Raw genomic sequence first — 19,803 nt, forward strand, 5'->3', positions numbered from 1 at the left:
ATAATAAAATGTAAAGATAATTCTACATATGAGGCAGATCATGTTATCGTTGTGTTCCTTTAGGAGTGCTTAAAAATAGGTGACTATAGGTGATGTAAATAAATTGTTACTCAAACGCAAAAAATTTGCCAGCATTATTTTTTAGTCCGACATTATTTACACCAAATTTGCCACAGTACAAAAAAAATTGTATAGAAAATCTGGGTTTTGGCACTGTCGATAAATTTTTCTTCGCTTCGAAAACAAATGGTGGCTTCCTGAATGGAACGGTATCAGATTATTGTGGACTGTTGAAGATAGAGAGGAATTACTTAAAAAGGTTTTTATTCTTTACTTATATTATTGAAAGTATTTATAAAATACATTATGCCGTATAATTGTAGATATGTTTTTTGATAGAATGAATTAGAAAATGGGTGGATGATGTATTTGGCTTCTACACCGTGGATCAATGTTCCGATGTGCTCTGCGGTTGGGTGACTGGTCCTTCGGCAAAAATTATGGAGTCTTTGAGCGATGAAAAAGTTTTACAAATATGTTCAGATTTAATAAGAAAATTGTGACAAAATATGAATCAAAAACTGCTAAAAGGTACTGCGATCCTGTTGAGGTATTAAGGTACGTGCACTCATTTATTTAAATTAAACATCTTATAATTAATATATCGCAAATGTGACATTACTCCGCGCTCAATGAACGTTCTATACAACAAAAATGACTTCGGCGCGGCGATGTCCAAGATCGCAATGCGATGTTGTTTTGATGTTGTTTTTTGTGATTGTCTTTTCTGGAAAGATATGATTTTACTTGCTTATAAGTTTATCAATTTTTTTATCCTTATGGTTTATTTTTTTTATTACAGAAGCAAATGGGAACAAATCCATATAGCCGAGGTTCTTATTCGCTTCGACTACTAAAAACTGAAAATTTTGGTGGCAGTTCTACAGAATTATCACAACCTGTCATTGATGCATCAGGAAGGTCTGTAGATATTTGCTCTTTATTTATATATGTATCTATCGTTAAAAAAGTAATAATAAAAATCGTCGAAAAATTTTTTTAACACTTTATTACCAGAAAACGGCCCGGCCGATCTCTACCAAAAACTAATCAGCACGATTCCCAACCAATATCTTTCGAACGGTTTTTAAATTTTCATAATCGATTCGTCACTTTCATCGCAAAATTACCTTTGACAAAATTGTACAGCATAGAATTATATCCAAAAAATGTATTAATTTTTAGCTCGCACCGGAACCATGAGGACTTCTGAGATTTCTTTTATAATTATAGTTTCAGCAATTTTGCCAAGTTACAGCCCATTATGAATTATTGTAGCATTGTAACATCATACTTCATTTCTTTCGGCTTGACATTCAGTTCTGGAACACCCTGGTTTCGTTCAATTCTAATTTACAAACTAACTAAATCTGCAAATGTTTGAATCAGTTGCATGTTGTCAGTTTTGATCAATTTGTAAACAGTTTGTGCTCGTATGAAAAAACCCCTGTAAATTAGAATATTTTATGAAATATTTCAGGTCAGCTATTTTATTTGCTGGAGAAGCTACGAGTCAGAATTATTATTCAACGGTCCACGGAGCTACCGAAAGCGGTTTTAGAGAAGCTAATAGAATAATTAATCTCAGCAAAAGCACAAAGAATGGCCAGTGATGAATATTAATAAATTAACAAAAATAATTGTTTCACATGTGGAATTTATTATACTCATGAGATAAATATAGCTATTGTGAATACTATAGTTTTGTTTCAAAAAAACTTGTTTATTTTTTTACAAAGAAATCATGACTCATTTATATATTATATATGTTTGTATATCATTTCTATATAAAATGTGGTCTTAATTTGAAATAATTAACCTAATTATGCAATATTAACTGTGGAATTATTCGAATAAAGCAAAAAGCAAAGCATTGAGAATGCTGCCAAATTAATAAAATGAATAGATAGAAAAAATTAATAGAATAATTAGATAAAAGATATTAAAAGTATTAAGAAAACATAAATCAGTACTTTTGTAAAAAATTGTAAAAATCATTTTTGTATATATTTCTTTAACAATTCCTTCTGAAAATTGTCAACTACATTTACAATTTTTGGTTATCTACTTCTACGATCTTTGATAATTCAAAAGTGAATACTCAATCTTTGACATAATTTTGAAAATATATATTAATATTTAGCAAAAAATAATTAATAAAAAAATGTTATAAGTATACTGTACATAAGGGTGGAATTGAAATTTAAGTCAGTATTATTTGTCCAAACTGTATTTCTACGCCTTTTATATTTAAGCTTAATCATAAATAATGTATAAAAAATACTAGTTCATTATTCTAGATTTAATAGTAAATACAATTACAAATTTCAATTAAAAAAATATCGATAAAATTTCGAATAAACATTATTATGATTAGTGTTTTATTATTTGTGGTCAGAAAATCTCGATAGCATTGCATAAATATAAATACACAAACCATAACTTCTAATCTAATATTTTATTGAGTAGTTTAATAGGAAATAATAACGCAAATCTTATCTTTAGTTTACATATTTTTTTACAATATTGTATTTATAGTGCGCTTGCGATAATTAATTCATAGAAACGTTTAGAAAATTATGGCAGAATAGCGAGTGTAAAGTTAAAAATGGTTAATAAATTTTAATAGACATACTGACATTTTGACTTTGATAGTTTGTGATAAATGTAATAAATTTACAGAATAAAATAAATTTTAAATTTATGGGTTTATTGAGTACTCCATTTTGTTATATTCTAATATATCGTTGTAATTATATTTAATTATAACTTTATATTTGTTTTATATAACGTTTTAATTATATTTAATTATAATTTTTATCTTATTGATTTCTAAAACAAAAACAAAGCATTTTTTTATTTTTATCTGACCAGTTTTTTTTTCTATATTTTTTTAGTTTTGCTTCTTTCATTCGGCGCGACCAATAGTAAGAAAAATTTTGAGAATCATTGATCCTCACAGTTTTTCAAACACTGCAAATAATACTCATTGTCAGAAATTAAAATTGTAAACATAACCTCAAAGTTAGTTCAAATGGCAAAAAATATTGTAATTATCGGAGCTGGAGCTGCAGGAATATCTGCTGCTGTTAAATTGAATAAAAATGGTTTAAGAAATGTGATTATTTTAGAAGCTAGTGATAGAATTGGTGGTAGGATTCACACAACATTATTTGGAAACAACACTGTGGATTTAGGAGCACAATGGTTTGTAAAGATCCATCAAAATTTCCTCTATTAATTCTTTTCTAAAACAATGATTTGAAGAACAAATTGAATGGCAAATTTTATTACATAACACTAAAGAATGTTGCTGTATTATGTATTGTTTCAGTATATAACAAATATTACCTTTGTAGGTGTCACGGAGAAGAAGGAAATATTGTACATGATATAGTGAAGGATATGAATCTATTAAGTAGTTCAGAAATGTTCCTCAATAATGAAATTCTCATATCAGATGGAACAACAGTTTCCAAAGACATTTCTAAAAAACTTGAAGAAATTTATTTAAAGATTGCTATCAATGAGGATGATATAATAGATCCTGACCTGTCAGTTGGACAATACGTGACAAATAAGTATAAAGAAAATATATTTTAATACTTCATACAATATTTACACATTGACAATATTTTCAATGATTAAAACTCATGAGATTGGTAATATATTCCAAATTAACCAGCATTTAAAATTAATTGTATAAGCTATACTGTTTTTACACATAAATGTGTTAATAGTAATCAATATTACAATATTCAAAATTGCACGATCGATGAATACTTAAAACTTAATAATTTACAGTTATTATATTATCTGAATATTTGTTATTTTAACCAAATTTATATACAGTAGAAGTCTATTAGTCCGGCACCCAACAGTCCAGAATGCCCGATAGTCTGGAACAATTTCAATTGTTTTTTCAAGAGTTTATCTTATATATAAAAATGGAGCTCAGTATTATGTTAGGTCTGGTAAAACTCTAAAATATAAAATATACGGATGAAATAAAATGACCAGTCTTGAAAAATTTTTAATTAGAAATGTTTGTAGAAGCGTAATTAAAGTGAAACAATGGACGGCAGCTAATATGTCAAATGTTTTAAACAGATGATGTTTGCTACTCATTTGGTAACAATTGAAACATTGTCTTCTAGACAAACATTGAAAATCCAAAACTGAAACTCCTATATAGTGTACTGTTCAAATGATTTAGTGCAGTACATTTGCAAGGAATACCGGTAACAAGTCCAATGATTGTTGAAAAAGTAAAACATTTTGTCCAAGATTGCTGAAAATGTATGTAATTATTCTGATGGTTGGCTCAGAAACTTTAAGTTTTTAGATAAAATTCAAACCTCTGCAGAAAAATATAAGGATTAGTTTCAGAAATTTCTGATTGTTGAAATAATTTAACTGGGGAGGAGAAAAATCCTATTTAGAGGAAAAACAAAGGCAGATTAACCGTTTTGTCATGTGCTAATGACTGCTGCCTTCTTTAAAGACTGTTTTGCACCAATTTGTACTCTGGACTGTTTGGCACCTCCTGATAGTCTGGTGTTTTTGATAGTCCGTTACCTAGGCCGGTCCCAAGTGTGCCGGACTAATAAACTTCTACTGTAACATGTATTATTATAATGCTGTTTTTATTTTACATAATTTATTACTATATTTTAGATATTACAATATTTTAAAGGAAACTGAATATCAATTAATCGATACAGTTCTCGCTGAACAATACTTAGAGTGGTGCCATAAATGTGTTAATAGTGTTGATGCATCCGACAATTGGTTTGAAAGTTCTGCTAAAGGATCATTAGAATATTTTGAATGCCCTGGACATCCATTATTGAATTGGAAAGGTGCTGGATATATTAGATTTCTAGAAGTCTTAATGGTATGAATTACAAGAAATCATTGAAATTTAATCTATTCTAGATTTCTTATCAAACTAACAAAGTTTGTATAGGTTGTTTAAAAAAATCAATACTTTCTTTAATAATCCTCAATATTTTGTGTATATTCAGCAATTTAAATAAATAGATAAATTAAAAACGAATGAATCTTGTATGAAAAATAAAAAACTAAGACTATTTTACACATACAATATTAATATGTTCTATTTTTATACATTTTATTAAATATGTAAATTAATTGAAAATTATATTGAATTACACACAATCATTGAATTTTAACTTACAATTAGTATATTAAGCTATTTTATTATTTTTTAGGAAAAATACCCAGATAAGGAAAAGGATTTGAATTTGGACATACGATTTCAAAAAGAAGTTACTTCTATAGAATGGGACCAGCCTTCAACTAAGAAACCAGTCACTATAAAATGCAAGGATAATTCTGTTTACGATGCTGATCATGTCATTGTTACTGTACCTTTGGGAGTCCTCAAAAATAAGTAAAAAAAATTCTTTTTGAGACCTGAATAAAATCTAATCAAATATGTTTATTTATAATTTTATATATAATGTGAGATATTTATTCTATCTTTTTTTTCAGCACAAGATTATTTCAACCAGCCTTGCCCGAATATAAACTTAAATGCATAGATAATCTAGGTTTTGGCGTCGTTGATAAAATATATCTTCGATTTGAGTCAAATTGGTGGCTTCCTGATTGGAATGGCATCAGATTATTATGGACTGCTGATGATAAGGAGGTTTGCATTTAACATTTGACTAGTTGTATTCAACAAATTAATAATAATAAAAATAAAAAATATAGAATGAAGAACATAAGTGGCTTATTGATGTATTTGGCTTTTTTACTGTTGACCAATGTCCAGATGTACTTTGCGGATGGGTAACTGGTCCTTCAGCAAAAATTATGGAATCTTTGAGTGATGAAGAAGTACTGAGATTATGCTCTGACCTATTAAGAAGATTTGTTGCAAAACACAGAAAGAAAAGCAAAATACTTTATAGTGATCCTGTTGAAATCCTTAGGTAAATTATTTGTAATTAGATTTATTGGTATTAGTATTATTTAGTACATTTTGTTTATATGTTCCAGTATATGATGATTTTATTAATCACCATTGTATTGTTGATGTTACCAAAATATAGTTAATTTATATCTTTTATAGGAGTAAATGGGGTGAAAATCCATACAGTAAAGGATCATATTCATTACGTTTACTGAAAACTGAAAAATACGGAGGAAGTTCTTTTGAATTGTCTAAACCAGTTATCGATTCTTTGGGACGGTAATTTGAATGTACATAGAGTTAGTAATCACATCATAGATGATCATTGATTGAATCATTAAATATTTTAGATCAGCTATTTTATTTGGTGGCGAAGCAACCAGCAAAAACTATTATTCAACAGTTCATGGCGCTGTGGAAAGTGGTTTCAGAGAAGCTACTAGAATAATTAGTTTGAATCCAAATAGTTTGAGGTCAGTGATGAGAAATGCCAGATCAGGATAATAAAATTATATGTTGTGGTTAGTTTTGTCAAACTTTCTGTATGCTTTATGTGCATGTTCATGTAAAATGCCTGTATTATTTTAAATTAATAACCATAGTTACAAATTTTAAAATTAAGTTTTTCTTCATTACTAATATGGATCTTTTTATAATGTATTTGGAATAAATTTTCAGTAATACTTCTCTCATATTAAGACACTTATGAAAATATTGTGCTGTATATTTTTGAATAATTTATTTACTGTTATTACTACTTACATTATTTTTACACATGAAATCATTTAAAAATGAAGATATATTTTACAAGTTTGGTAAAATTCCATGTATTTTTACATTTGGATAAAAATTGTAAAGGTACCAGATTCCTCTAAATCTGAGATTAATAAGTCGATTATTATTTACACATGTCTGAAAGTTCATGCAACTTGCCATAAAGCAAAATACCATTTACAATTATTTTTTTATTTCACAACTTAATATTTCTGTTCAAATAAAAACATGATATATGTAAAATAATACATTAATACATATAACATATATTTTCTGAACTTGGTGTGACTAACTATAGTTATTAAAGTAAATTCTTCTTGGGTTCTAATATAAATTGTTGTGTACATAGTATACATTTGTATGTAAAAATTCTATACATGTTGTTCTTAATCCATTGGTTGAGGAATTTATATCCTATAACCCATATTTTCTAAACAAAATAATTAAGTAAAAGATTATTTATTTAAATATTGGTTTTGGTGATGGTGTAGATGCATGAGATTGCATGGTAGTCATGTTTTTCTTCAATCTTCAAGGCTTCAAATTTTTTCTGCAGATCTGATTGTATCACCTCATCCAAAAACGTTTTAGTAATTGGTGCTGGGATATCTGGTCTGGCTGCTGCTCATACCTTACTTAAAACCAATTTATCTAAATTATTTATTAATTCTTCAATTAAATCTGATGGAATATGCTCAGTTAAAATACTAGAAGCTAAATCTCGACCAGGTGGTAGAATAAATACTGTAAATTTTGGAAATGACTTTGTGGAAGCTGGTGCACAATGGTTACATGGTTCAAAAAATGCTTTATTTAAAGTATCAGATCATTATAAATTATTATCAGACAAAACGTCTATGGAGGGACAAGGACTTTATATAAACGAATATGGTGCAACAATAAACGATAGTGTTGTAAATAAAATTGATTTCATTGTGGGTCAAATTTTGGAAAATTTGGAAGCTTTTGCTGAAAATGAAAGTTGTGATTACCCAGACAGCGTGGAGAATTATTTAAAAGAAGAATTTGATAAGTATTTAGCTACTTGTTCAAGTGACACTGCTGAGATGAACCTAATTAAAAAATATTTGTATGAGTGGCATGTTCGATTTCAAATAATTGATAATTCATGTCTTTCTTTGAAAGATTTGTCAGCAAAAGCATGGGGTAAATATTCCTTTGAAGGGGAGAATTCTCAAGCTCATATAAATTACCTTCACGGATATAGTACTGTTATAGAAAAATTATGTAATACTTTACCCAAAAAAACTTTAGAATTTAATAAAGAAGTAGTATCTGTACAGTGGTCAGAAAATGGTGTCAAGGTTTGCGCAATGGATAATATTGAATACAATGCAGATTATGTGATAGTTACTGTATCTTTAGGAGTATTAAAAAAGAATTATAAAAATTGGTTTAAACCCAGCTTACCAAAAAATGTTACACAAGCCATTGAAGACATGGGTTTTGCAACGATCAATAAAATATTTTTACAATTTGAAGAAGCTTGGTGGAATGATAATGAGGGATTTCAATTTGTATGGTTTGATGCAGAATCAAAGTGTAAACCTGATGAAGTCAGTATAAAATTCATTAATTTTATTTTCAAATTTTTTAATTCTGATTATATGAATATTGTTAAAATTATAAATTTGTTGCAAATTTGTAATAAATAAGTAATTCTCTTTCAGGCTAGCTCTTGGGTTTACGACATGTCTGGATTTGATGTTTTATATCCAGGGGCTACTAATACTTTAGTTGGATGGGTTGGAGCCAGAGGCGCAATCCTAGTTGAAGAACGATCAGCAGATGAAATAGCTGAAGATTGTGTCACATTACTTCGAAAAATTCTGAAGATTCCAGTACCAACACCATGCCGAGTGTACAGGTGAATAAATAATGAGGTCCAAATAATACATTTATACATGTCAAAACATTATTACTATTTTTCAAAGGAGCAAGTGGCATACCGATCCTCACACTTTGGGATCATATAGTCATACTAGACCTATCTGTGATAAAAATAATACTGGGTGGAAGGATTTAGCTTCACCAATTTTAGACAAAAATGGACAGCCCCGAATTTTATTTGCTGGTGAAGCGTGCAGTGAACAATTCTTCTCTACAACACACGGTGCTATGAAGACAGGTATTGAACAAGCAGAAATAATACTTGAATCTATAAGCAATACTCAATATAAAAATTGTGATAATAATGTTTATTAAACTATAGTTAAATAATAATACTTGAAACATGTGCCAATCTTTTTTATCTAGGCTGATGTATGCACAAAGCACAATTTAATCAATGACATTAAAAATTGCAAATTGAAAATTAAATTTCAACCAATTTTCAAAGTTAAAAATTTTGATACAAATGATATACTTATGTAGAAAACTTTTATCAACAATAACCAATTCTCTTTGCACTATATTTTTACTAATTGTATATATTTCATATTCAATAAAAATGAATAACTCAATAATTATTTGTTTATTTAGGTGTAACTTACATATATAAAATGCACTAACCAGAACGACATAATTCTGTAAATATTAAGGACAAAAACTCTAATAATAAGATTTTTTTTTAATTAGTTTTTTATATCCTTAACAATTATGAACCATTTGGCAAAAAATTGCATAAAGTATTAAATATTATGCATTATTTTTTTGCAAACTATTCTGAACGCGTGTAAAAATTATGCAAAATTAATGTTCTGATTTGTTTAGACTTTTTTTTTTAAATAAAAAAAAATATTCAGCAGGTCTTTGATAAATAAGCATAAAAAATAAATGCAGCACGTTATAATTATAATTTTAAAATAATTTTAATATTCACCACTAGAATTTTGAAATTAACGTTTATTTTACTATTTAACCGCGGTAATTTTAAAAATCGATCTTTCGTATTTGGATTTTTTTAATTATTTGTATAAGTAATGTAATAATATATAATATAATATATATGCCCAATAAACTTAATATTAACCATTATAATAATATGGATATATTAATTTCAAATTATTCAATATATTTTTTGGGTTTTGGGTTCAGTCTTAATTTTTCTACAAGGTTTATTTATCTATTTATCCATGTCTTTTATATGCTCAGAAATCATGGTGCAAATTACTAGAAGATTGAATTTTATCTTTAAATATTTTTATCTGGCACCTTTTATCAGATGACATTTAAGATAATGCAATGCACATAATTGTATTAATACATATAAAGCAAACAAATAAAAGAAAAAATGATAGTTAAATTGTTTACATTCTTAAGCTATAATTAAGCTTATGAGTTTAAAATGATTATAAAATAAAGGTTGAATTTAGTATATGAAAATTAGATAACTTTTCCAAAAACAGATTGTGTTGCTTATAGTTAATATATTTCCTTGCAAAATAATATTGAAACTGACATAACCTAAAAATATATAAATGGCAAAAAATATTATAATTATTGGAGCAGGTGCTGCAGGAATAGCGGCTGCTGTTAAATTAATAAAAAATGGTTTAAAAAATGTAGTTATTTTAGAAGCCAGTGACAGAATTGGTGGTAGAATTTATACCACTAATTTCAACAACAACACAGTAGATTTGGGAGCGCAATGGCATGTAAAACTCCATTATAAATGATATATAAACTATTAATAATTATTATTAATAATAAATAGTTTTAAAAAAAGTCTGACGATTTCTGATCTGTATAGTTTAAACAATATATTGCTGATTATTGTTTACAGCTGCATGTTTTGTTCACAGATCGAATTGTTTATTTTGTTGAAGAGTTAAAGTTTATTTATTGTTATTAATTTTAGTTTTCTTTTCTGCAGGTGTCATGGAGAAGAAGGAAATATTGTATATGATCTTGTAAAAGATCTGAATCTATTGAGCGGTTCAGAAATGTATTGGAATAATGAGATTTTAATATCAGATGGAACAATTGTCCCTAAGAACTGTTCTAAGAAACTAGAAGAAATTTATTATGAAATTGGTATAAATGATGATGATATATTCAATTCAGATACTTCTGTTGGACAATTCAAAATTAAAAAGTAAGTCGGACCCTATAGTCCTGTTGAATATTACATTTTCTTAAATAATGACTTATGTGAAGAATTTTGATACAAGCATTATTTCATTTTGAACTATCAAGCTAAAGGGTTGTTTTTGGGATATATTCTTAATCATTATATTGTGCACAAGTTGTGTCAATCAATAATTATTATTAGTACAGTCATTTAAGCTTAAATTAGTTAAGAATCTTGGAATTTGAGATACACAGCTGTAAGTCTACAAATACTTGTATATTGACACCCTAAAGTTATCTCAAAACCTACATATGGTAGGGTTTCAATACCATATGTAAGTTTTGAGACAACTTTAGGGTGTAATGTATAAGTATTTACAGACTTACAGCTGAGTATCTCGAATTCCGAGGTGAACTTACTATAATGACTGGACTATATAGTCAAAATGCAGAGAATAAGCTGTATTTAAAATCTTTCCTTTTATATTTACATTAGAAGATTTTAAAAGATCAGATAGATCTCTACATTAGTATAATCAATTGCTGATTTATAAATGTTAGATTAATATGCTGTGCAAAAGATTCTGCGTATTAAATAGGAATATCTGCCCTACTTTCATCACAATATGCAAAAAAATATGTTTATTTATACATATTATACATAATTAGATACATAAAAGAATTATATAAATTAAGCACTAAAGATAGGTATTTTAAATTCATTTACTGTAGATAAACTATTTGTGTATATTTGAACTAAATCTGTAATAAGTGCTTTATTAATATTATTATTATAAGAAACTAGTGGGGCGCGTAGCATCGTGCTTTAAGGCAAATTGCTTTAAAGAACTTCTCGTACCAAAAATTTTTTTTTTAAAAAAAGATTAACAATTTTGACAAAAATTTCCTTTTTTTTGAAAAAAAAATGTTTTCTTTATTTTGAAATATTTTGGAAATTTCGAACTTTTTTAGGAGCCACTAAATTCTGATACGTGACAGATGGGTTTTGACGTTTAAAAAGCACCTACGCTCTGAAGTTGGCTCCGGGATAGAGCATAACTCTTCTTTTATGTATGGCATAACCTGTCATTTCGTGGAATATTTAGTCCCGCGTTCTTTTCTCATTTTTGTGATGGTATAGCGTCGCGTCGGTTTCGTTTCAAGTAAGCGTTTTATTATATTTTCTGCTTTTTCTTTTCGTGTAATTAGAATTCTTTCGTTCTGTTGCTATTTCTAATTCTGTTTATAACAGTTTTTTTCACATATTTCGGTTCGGTTTTTCGTTTTTTTGCTCTGGATCGCTTTCCTTGCGTTGCTTTTTTTGCTCTATTAGTAAGCTTCTTATTATAATTCATGCTTATTTTTCATATTTCATAGTTACAATAAGTGTTTTTTAGGATTTTTTACTTAGATTGCGTAAGTTTCTCTTTAGTTTAGTTACGTGTTTTTTTAGATTTTTACTTAGCTTGCGTAAGTTTATTTTTCGTTTCATATTTTTACTATTTAGATACTTACTTTTATTTCACTTTAGGTCACATTCTATTTTATAAGCTTATTTTTAGATTTTGCTCATTTACATTAGGTTACATTATATTTTATAAGCTTATTTTTAGATTTTACTCATTATACATTTACTTTTTAGCTTCTAATTTTCTTTACGTTTTATTACCTTCATTACTTTTATTTTATATTTCACTTTATTACTTTACTTATGTAGCAACATGGACAGCGACTTTTTCTGTACCGAGTGTCAGATTCCATTCACAGCTCGTAGCTCCTTGTATCGCCACATAAGACAAAAACATGACAAAGAGCCAAGAGCTGTTTATCCCAATGCGTGTGCTTTCTGCCTTAAAACTTTTAAATTTAAATATTTATTAACTCGTCATGTGAGCCAAGTTCATAATAATATCCCTAACCCTTCACCTGCCCAATCTTCTTCGGTATCTTTTGAAGACATTACACACCTTTCCTCCTCCACTAAAACAAATATAAAGCATCCTTCTTTACCCACCTCATATACTACTACATGCTTGACATCACCTTACAATTTACTATCACCCACATCAGATCCTCTTCACAAACATCCCCACGTAAGTTTATTGCCGCATCCTTGCACTTCCTCTATTAAAGTTCAAATTCACACGCCTCCCATTCCCTGTTCCCCAATCAGTACTAAGGAAAATTTTACAGGTATGTAGTGCTTTTATATATGTACATTCATTTTATTTATTATTGTGTTACATATAAATCATTTTTGTAGGTACACCATCAAGGAAATCCAGAATAAGATGTCCACTCCCTCCCTGCTCCTCTGTTTTTTCTAGGTACACAGGTTTATACGATCATATTGAGTTTTATCACAAAACTACAATTGATTATGAACAGTTTGTGTTTCAAAACATTAAAGGTTTGAAGTCTTCTCTCTCATAATTTATAACCCCAATTACACAATTACCTACATTTTTGACTTTGTAGATTTTGAATTGTGGAAAGCGGACATAGAGCGGAAGGAGTTTTAGCATTATGTAAAATGCAATTCAGGATATAAATCAAAAACTGATGACAAGACAATTGATGATAAGTACTTTAATATAATATATTAGTGGTGAAAGATAAGTATTGAAACTATGTATTAAGTTTAACTTTGGTTTGGCTAATCATTTCTTCAAAATGCAATTTTTTTCTCTTTTTTATGTTTAATTTCAATGTTTATATTTATTCTATATTATTTATATTTATTCTATATTATTTATATTTATTCTATATTATTTATTACATGTTTCCTGTGACATGCTTTATATTGTAAATAGTATGTGTATATATTTTGAATAAAAATATTTGATGAAATAAATAGATGGTTTTAATTGTGTTCCTTATTACCTATGTTAATCATTGTTAGAAAAAGTAATCAGATCACTTAAAGATAAAAATAGGCAAAAATATCGGACTGAACTTAAGTTTATTACATTACTATACATATGCTAGCATTTAATATATATATATATATATATATATATACATGCATACATATGAGTTAAGTTCTAATAATCAGATGTTACATGCTACAAGACTCTTGTAGCTATTTTGATGTTCAGGCTGAAGTCCTAATCTTAATTCAGTGAACCCTACAATAGAATTAAAACACACTAAGCAAACAAAAACAACCTGAATAACATTTACCTGGGTAAATAAAATAACTACACTAAAACACTCTGCGAAGCCCTAATTAAAAATTTCCTAATAATTTCTAACAAAACTGTACTAGGTTTTGAATAACTATATGTTTGGTTCCCTGAAATAATATTGGTTGTGAAGAGACAATGTATGACCATGTAAATGTAAAAGAACCGCTTTCGTAAATAATTATATACTTACATTTGGGATTTCTATTTAACTGTCTAAAAGGTGTCTAAATGTGAGAGGTGAGAGACAATATAACAATGGGTGTACTATTTTGACGTTTGACAGTTTTGTTTTTTTGTTTGACAGTTTTGTTTGACGCACATAGGTTTTTTGTCTTTCAATGTTGTTACACTTTTTTTATTCTCGGTTGAGCGTCGTATGTTGGTATGACAAAGAAATGTGATATTATCATAAATTAGCTTCGTGTAACTTTTTTTCAAAGCTATCGTACTGCTTTAAGGGGGGCGATACATATAACAAGAAAAAAAAATCGATTTTTTTTTATTTCATAAATCGTTACAATAACATCTCAAAAATATGCCTGTAAATATTCAAAACAAAATTATCATTATTTATACAATAAAAACTCATTTAAGTGCCACGCCTCAACTCGACGCTTGAGTGCTATTGTACTCTCTTATCTGTTTCTGTGTCAAAACTTTAAACGCGTTTTTCTCAAAACGACATTTTTGAAATTTGCGGGCGTTTGAAATTTTGCACACATATACTTTACAGTAATAGCTTCTAGTTAAACCTCAAACATTCCAAAAATTTTTTCAAAAATTAACCCTTTTACCAAAAAAAACCATTGAAAAAAAGGTGAAAAATCGAACTTTTTTTTCTAAAGTGTGCCAATTTACGATTTTGTGACTTTTTTAATTTTTTTTTGGTTTAACTAGAAGATATATGTTTTATGAACACGTACAAACTATTTTTTTTAAATTCAGATCACCGTACGAAAAGTGAGAACGCCCGCAAATTGATGGCGTTTTCCGAGAGGGTCTTGGCAGATTTATTTTTACGGCAGCCATTTAAAAAAAAAAATTACAAAAAATTTTTTTTTGTGTATTTTAATATATAATAAATAACCCTATAAAAGTTCAAAAAGATTCAATCATTCCTTCCCAGTTTAAAAAGTCCTCAAAAAATGGTAAAAATTACGGCGATTACATGTATCGCCCCCCTTAAATGCATAGAGACGTGATATCGAAGCGCCTAAGCGCCGCGTCGCCGTCTAACGGATAAACATTGGTACGGAACCCATAGGAATGCAAACAAAATTTATACTCATTGTTAAAATCTCTATAAAATATCTGATAATTTGATGTGCATATGTCCAATGATCATTTTTGATCGCCAAATGGCATTTTTTTTACTTTTCCGCTAGATCGCCGAAACCGCTAGACCTGCCTTCATAAAAATTTGATCAATGCTTCATCTTGTCAATACAAGTAAAATGTTTTTTGAATTATTAAAATCGGACGCCCCGTCCTCTTAAAAACTGAGTTACCGTTTGTGGCACTTTTTGCCCCGTATCTTTGAAACGGCTAGACCTGCCTTCGCCAAAAACTAATCAGCACGTCTCCTTATCAACAGCAATCGAATGTTTTTTGAATAATTGTAATCGGTTGAACCGTGTTCCCGAAATCGTCGACGAAAATTTGTATCCGCACACACATACATCCATTTTTTCTAAGGTATGCCAAAATGTTCAGAAACCTCTGAAACGTAAAGATATATAAAAAATTTCATTTTCGATTTTTTTGCGATTACTATAACAAACCCTACAGGAAGTTAATAAGGGTTTATAATTAACTCACATGTTTCACTCAAAAGAATCTTTTATTAACAAAAACCATATAGACCATATCGAATTATAAATGATAATCATTTTATAACTTATAGATATAACAATCTCTTGAAACAACATGAGTATCAAGATATCAATGGTGATCTTGCCGAGCAATACTTAGATTGGTGTCACAAGTTTAATAATAGTATTGATGCATCAGACAATTGGTTTGAAAGTTCTGCTAAAGGATCGTTGGAATATCATGAATGTCCTGGTCATCCAATATTGAATTGGAAAGGAGCAGGATATATAAGGTTTTTAGATGTTTTGATGGTAAATATTTTATTATGTGTTATATTATAAGTTTACACCGAATTTTTTTATATACTCGACACATTTGTGTGAGGCTTCAATTAGGATATATTTTATCAGTTTTAAAAGTTTTTTTTGTTGTTTTTTTCATTCAAAACCCTAGTGGTAACTTTCCTTAGGACAAGTTATAGCAATCGCAAAAAAGAGTTTCAGAGGTTTCTGAACATTTTGGCATACCTTAGCAAAAAATGGAAGTATGTGTGTGTATATGTATGTGAGTGTGTGTGTGTGCGGATACAAATTTTTGTGGACGAATTCGGGAACACGGATCTTGTCAATACAAGTAAAATGTTTTTTGAATTATGAAAATCGGACTCTCCATTCTCTTAAAAACTAAGTTATCGTTTTTCGCACTTTTTGCCTCGTATCTTTGGAACGGCTAGACCTGCCTTTGTCAAAAACTAATCAGCACGTCTTCTAATCAATACGAATCGAATGTTTTTTGAATTATTCAAATCGGTTGATCGATGTTCCCGAAATCATCGACGAAAATTTGTATCCGCACACAACACACACATACATCTATTTTTCTATGCCAAAATGTTCAGAAACCTCTAAAACGTAAAGATATATAAAAACGTTCTTTTACCATTTTTTTGCGATTATTATAACTTACCCTATGGGAAGTTAATAAATGCATCAAAAGAAATATTTTTTTTTTTTTTTATTTCTGTTATTTTTAACAATCAGATTACAATACAATCTATAAGTTAAAAGTTATGGTATTGAAAATCAAAATCAAAAAGAAAAAAAAAATAGAATAAAAAAATGATAATAATCAGTATTTCCTAATTTTTTTCTAGAACAAGTACCCTGACCCAAAAAAGATTTTAAATTTGGATATACAATTCAAAAAAGAAGTTATTTCTATAGAATGGAATCAGCCTTTATCTAAAAAACCAGTCACTATAAAATGCAAAGATAATTCATGCTATGAAGCTGATCATGTTATTGTTACTGTACCATTGGGGGTTCTAAAAAATAGGTATTAATAAACACAGTTGTTCAAGTCCTATTTTATATTATTTATGAAAATATAATTTGTTTTTGATCTTTTGATATAGACTATATTTACAATTGACTTGCTGCTCCCAAAATATATTAATTTCATTGCATTTTTCAGCTCCAGTTTATTCAAACCAGATTTACCACAATATAAAATAAAATGCATAGAAAATCTAGGCTTTGGAATTGTTGATAAAATATTTCTTCGTTTTGAATCAAAATGGTGGCTTCCTGATTGGAATGGGATCAGGTTATTGTGGACTGTCGAGGATAGAGAGGTATTAGAGAAACATGTTGTATTAGTATAAATGTAATCACTTAATTATCGTTGTTGTTGTAATTTTAAACAGAAAGAAAAGGAAAAATGGCTCATTGATGTATTTGGATTTTATACTGTTGATCAATGTCCTGATGTACTTTGTGGATGGGTGACAGGACCATCAGCTAAAATTATGGAATCTTTAAGTGATGAACAAGTGTTGAAATCATGCTCTCGTTTATTAAGAAAATTTGTTGCAAGGCATAGATTGAGGAATAATAAATCATATTATAATGATCCAGTTGCAGTTCTAAGGTATCAATATAAATACCCAGTAAACACGCGATGTGATCTTCTATAATATCGACATCGTTATTATAATGCGGTTATCGAATCTACGCCACAAGAGGATTTTAAACTTGCGTGCGCTTGTGTGTGTTACAATACACGCAAAGCTCGCATTGAGTTGTCTCACGAGACATAAACACGCGCTGTCGGGGGTAATGACATCGTTGAATTTCATGTGAGATACATGTCGTGCGCTGGTGTGTGTTAGCACACATGCAAAGCATAATCAATGACGTCACACGGCGTGAAGCAAACGCGTCGTGCGCTGCGTTGTGTGCGTTGTGTGCTGGTGTGTGTTACCATACAAAGAAAGCTTTACATCAGCGCGCCGTGGCCACTGGTGGAACCGACTCAAGCGGGTTGACTGTTCCTTTGACGAAAGCTAAACTTACCGCGTACAAAATTACAAAATGGCGCAATATGTCACGAATTTATCATGCATCAAGTTATATTTTCTTTAGTATAATAATTACATTCGTTTAGTTAAGCAACTTGTTTATGATAATTGTAGAAAAGTGTAGAAAAATGACACCGTAAGTATATCATATATTATTTATATAGATATGTAATTACTTCACGATTTTCAATTCCATTTAGTGCATTATATCCTGGGATGAATATATTATGTCGATTTCTTTAGATGACAAAGGAGGTAACCAAATAGCATATCTTACAAAATCTGAGGACAATAATAAGGATCGTTTAGCAAGGTTAAAATAATTATTTTACTAAATTAAGACATTAACATATCCATGTGTTCGACATAACCTCACTTCTTAAATCTCTTAAATTAGTCGGTTGAGAAGCGGATCGAGAATGATTGTTTGAATATGTAAGTCACTACAAATATAATAGCTATACAAATATATATAAACAGCAAACACGTATGCCATGTTCATATTTATTTCAGAAGTCGTACAAAATTGGGATGAAACGATGAACAATATACAGATCTTTAGACAGGCTCAAATAATGTATGTTTAGGAGCAACTTGAAGATAATGGAGATTTATCTTCTTAATATGTAAGTTGATTCATATATAGTTGCTGTATATATATTATTTGGTAACAAATACATTATATTTATAATTGTTTTAGAAAACCTCTAAAATGGGAACAGTATGTCATATATGCATGAACTTGATTGATGTATTGATGTATAATGAACTGAAGATATAATGAATTCAATCAGGTTAAAAAAAATGTATGTGCAAAAGCGACTCGAAGACGATTTAGATTTGTCTCCTGAATATGTAAGTTGCTACACATATGGAGTGGTATATATTTATTAGATTCAATAAAACACATTATGTTTCAAATTGTTTTAGAAAACTTCCAAGAAGTACATCATATATGAATATCCTGTATCCTCGCATTTGATGTAATGAACTGGCGATAGAATGAAATCAGTCAGTGTTAAAAATGTATGTGTAAAAGCGACTTTAAGATGATGGAGATTTGTACACTGAACATGTAGGTAGCTACACATATGGTAGCTGTATATATATATTATATATATACAGTAAATCACATTATGTTTGAATTTGTTTTAGAAAACTTCCAAAATTTGGGGCAGTATGTCATATGTGCATAATCTGTATCCTGGCATTTGATGCAATGAACTGGCGATAGAATGAAATAATGAAAAATAGGCAGGCTGTTTGATGTATAAGGAAGTGGCGATAGAATACTTATGCAACACTTCACACTTCACGCCCCAAAAATAGAATTACGTTCATTAGATATACAACAATTTTCATTAAATATACTGTTATTAATATGTTAAGATTGAATAATTTGTAAAAGTTTTCTAGTATAGTTCATGTTAAAATTTTATAATTTCAAAACTACAATTCTAATTTGTAATATTTAAATATTGTAAAATTTCTTATTATTCACGTAAATAAATGCTTATTCGTACAGAAAAGAAATTAATTGCATTACGTCATCACTTTCAGGTGCTATTACGTCATGAGTCGCCATTTTGTATGACGTCATGACCGAATCGTTTTTCATTCGCCAATGACGTCAT

At 28.9% G+C, this 19,803-nt stretch overlaps 6 protein-coding genes and 2 long non-coding RNA genes across 10 annotated transcripts in view; all 8 read left to right on the top strand.

Moving 5' to 3' along the window:
• The first annotated feature begins 535 nt into the window (after positions 1 to 535).
• Positions 536 to 1,673, top strand: LOC113385575 (peroxisomal N(1)-acetyl-spermine/spermidine oxidase-like). The gene is made up of 3 exons (XM_026623424.1): positions 536 to 610; positions 863 to 981; positions 1,541 to 1,673. The coding sequence occupies exons 1-3, from the start codon at positions 536 to 538 to the stop codon at positions 1,671 to 1,673; spliced, it is 327 nt and encodes a 108-aa protein (XP_026479209.1).
• Positions 1,674 to 3,094: 1,421 nt separating this feature from the next.
• On the top strand, positions 3,095 to 5,311 carry LOC113385576 (spermine oxidase-like). The gene is made up of 5 exons (XM_026623425.1): positions 3,095 to 3,267; positions 3,420 to 3,614; positions 4,738 to 4,957; positions 4,999 to 5,029; positions 5,295 to 5,311. Exons 1-5 carry the CDS (start codon positions 3,095 to 3,097, stop codon positions 5,309 to 5,311), a joined length of 636 nt encoding a protein of 211 aa, XP_026479210.1.
• A 27-nt stretch (positions 5,312 to 5,338) lies between these two features.
• Positions 5,339 to 5,853, top strand: LOC113387039. The gene is made up of 3 exons (XR_003368042.1): positions 5,339 to 5,476; positions 5,578 to 5,737; positions 5,803 to 5,853. It is a non-coding gene; the product is annotated as an uncharacterized LOC113387039 (long non-coding RNA).
• Positions 5,854 to 5,884: 31 nt separating this feature from the next.
• On the top strand, positions 5,885 to 6,563 carry LOC113387036 (spermine oxidase-like). Its single transcript, XM_026624793.1, has 3 exons — positions 5,885 to 6,023; positions 6,164 to 6,283; positions 6,355 to 6,563. The coding sequence occupies exons 1-3, from the start codon at positions 5,905 to 5,907 to the stop codon at positions 6,506 to 6,508; spliced, it is 393 nt and encodes a 130-aa protein (XP_026480578.1). The 5' UTR covers positions 5,885 to 5,904; the 3' UTR covers positions 6,509 to 6,563.
• Positions 6,564 to 7,260: 697 nt separating this feature from the next.
• Positions 7,261 to 9,024, top strand: LOC113385577 (spermine oxidase-like). Its single transcript, XM_026623426.1, has 4 exons — positions 7,261 to 7,265; positions 7,335 to 8,355; positions 8,470 to 8,666; positions 8,734 to 9,024. Exons 1-4 carry the CDS (start codon positions 7,261 to 7,263, stop codon positions 9,002 to 9,004), a joined length of 1,494 nt encoding a protein of 497 aa, XP_026479211.1. The 3' UTR covers positions 9,005 to 9,024.
• A 1,194-nt stretch (positions 9,025 to 10,218) lies between these two features.
• Positions 10,219 to 19,803, top strand: part of LOC113385578 — a 19,181-nt gene continuing 9,596 nt past the window's right edge. Inside the window, exons 1-9 of the mRNA XM_026623428.1 lie at positions 10,219 to 10,391; positions 10,614 to 10,835; positions 12,528 to 13,003; positions 13,074 to 13,197; positions 15,902 to 16,121; positions 16,964 to 17,145; positions 17,284 to 17,443; positions 17,516 to 17,739; positions 18,964 to 19,024. Coding sequence (XP_026479213.1) covers positions 10,219 to 10,391; positions 10,614 to 10,835; positions 12,528 to 13,003; positions 13,074 to 13,197; positions 15,902 to 16,121; positions 16,964 to 17,145; positions 17,284 to 17,443; positions 17,516 to 17,739; positions 18,964 to 19,024 — 1,842 coding nt within the window. The remainder of the gene's footprint in view (positions 10,392 to 10,613; positions 10,836 to 12,527; positions 13,004 to 13,073; positions 13,198 to 15,901; positions 16,122 to 16,963; positions 17,146 to 17,283; positions 17,444 to 17,515; positions 17,740 to 18,963; positions 19,025 to 19,803) is intronic.
• Positions 11,861 to 13,383, top strand: LOC113387035 (gastrula zinc finger protein xFG20-1-like). 2 transcript variants are annotated; one of them, XR_003368039.1, is made up of 3 exons: positions 11,861 to 11,973; positions 13,074 to 13,220; positions 13,289 to 13,383. XR_003368039.1 is itself a non-coding variant. In XM_026624792.1 (3 exons), the coding sequence occupies exons 1-3, from the start codon at positions 12,532 to 12,534 to the stop codon at positions 13,330 to 13,332; spliced, it is 663 nt and encodes a 220-aa protein (XP_026480577.1). In that variant the 5' UTR covers positions 12,472 to 12,531; the 3' UTR covers positions 13,333 to 13,383. The 2 variants fall into 2 exon arrangements, 1 of the variants encoding a protein (XP_026480577.1); XM_026624792.1 differs by lacking the exon at positions 11,861 to 11,973 and adding an exon at positions 12,472 to 13,003.
• On the top strand, positions 17,790 to 19,346 carry LOC113387037. Of its 2 annotated transcripts, none has more exons than XR_003368040.1 (6): positions 17,790 to 18,305; positions 18,370 to 18,604; positions 18,683 to 18,795; positions 18,870 to 19,024; positions 19,100 to 19,244; positions 19,325 to 19,346. It is a non-coding gene; the product is annotated as an uncharacterized LOC113387037 (long non-coding RNA). The 2 variants fall into 2 exon arrangements; XR_003368041.1 differs by having other exon boundaries at positions 17,791 to 18,305; positions 18,413 to 18,604.

The sequence above is a fragment of the Ctenocephalides felis genome, unplaced genomic scaffold (genome assembly GCF_003426905.1).
Source record: "Ctenocephalides felis isolate EL2017-DRISC unplaced genomic scaffold, ASM342690v1 CF-g0.4_SCAFFOLD_03571, whole genome shotgun sequence".
NCBI lineage: Eukaryota > Metazoa > Arthropoda > Insecta > Siphonaptera > Pulicidae > Ctenocephalides > Ctenocephalides felis.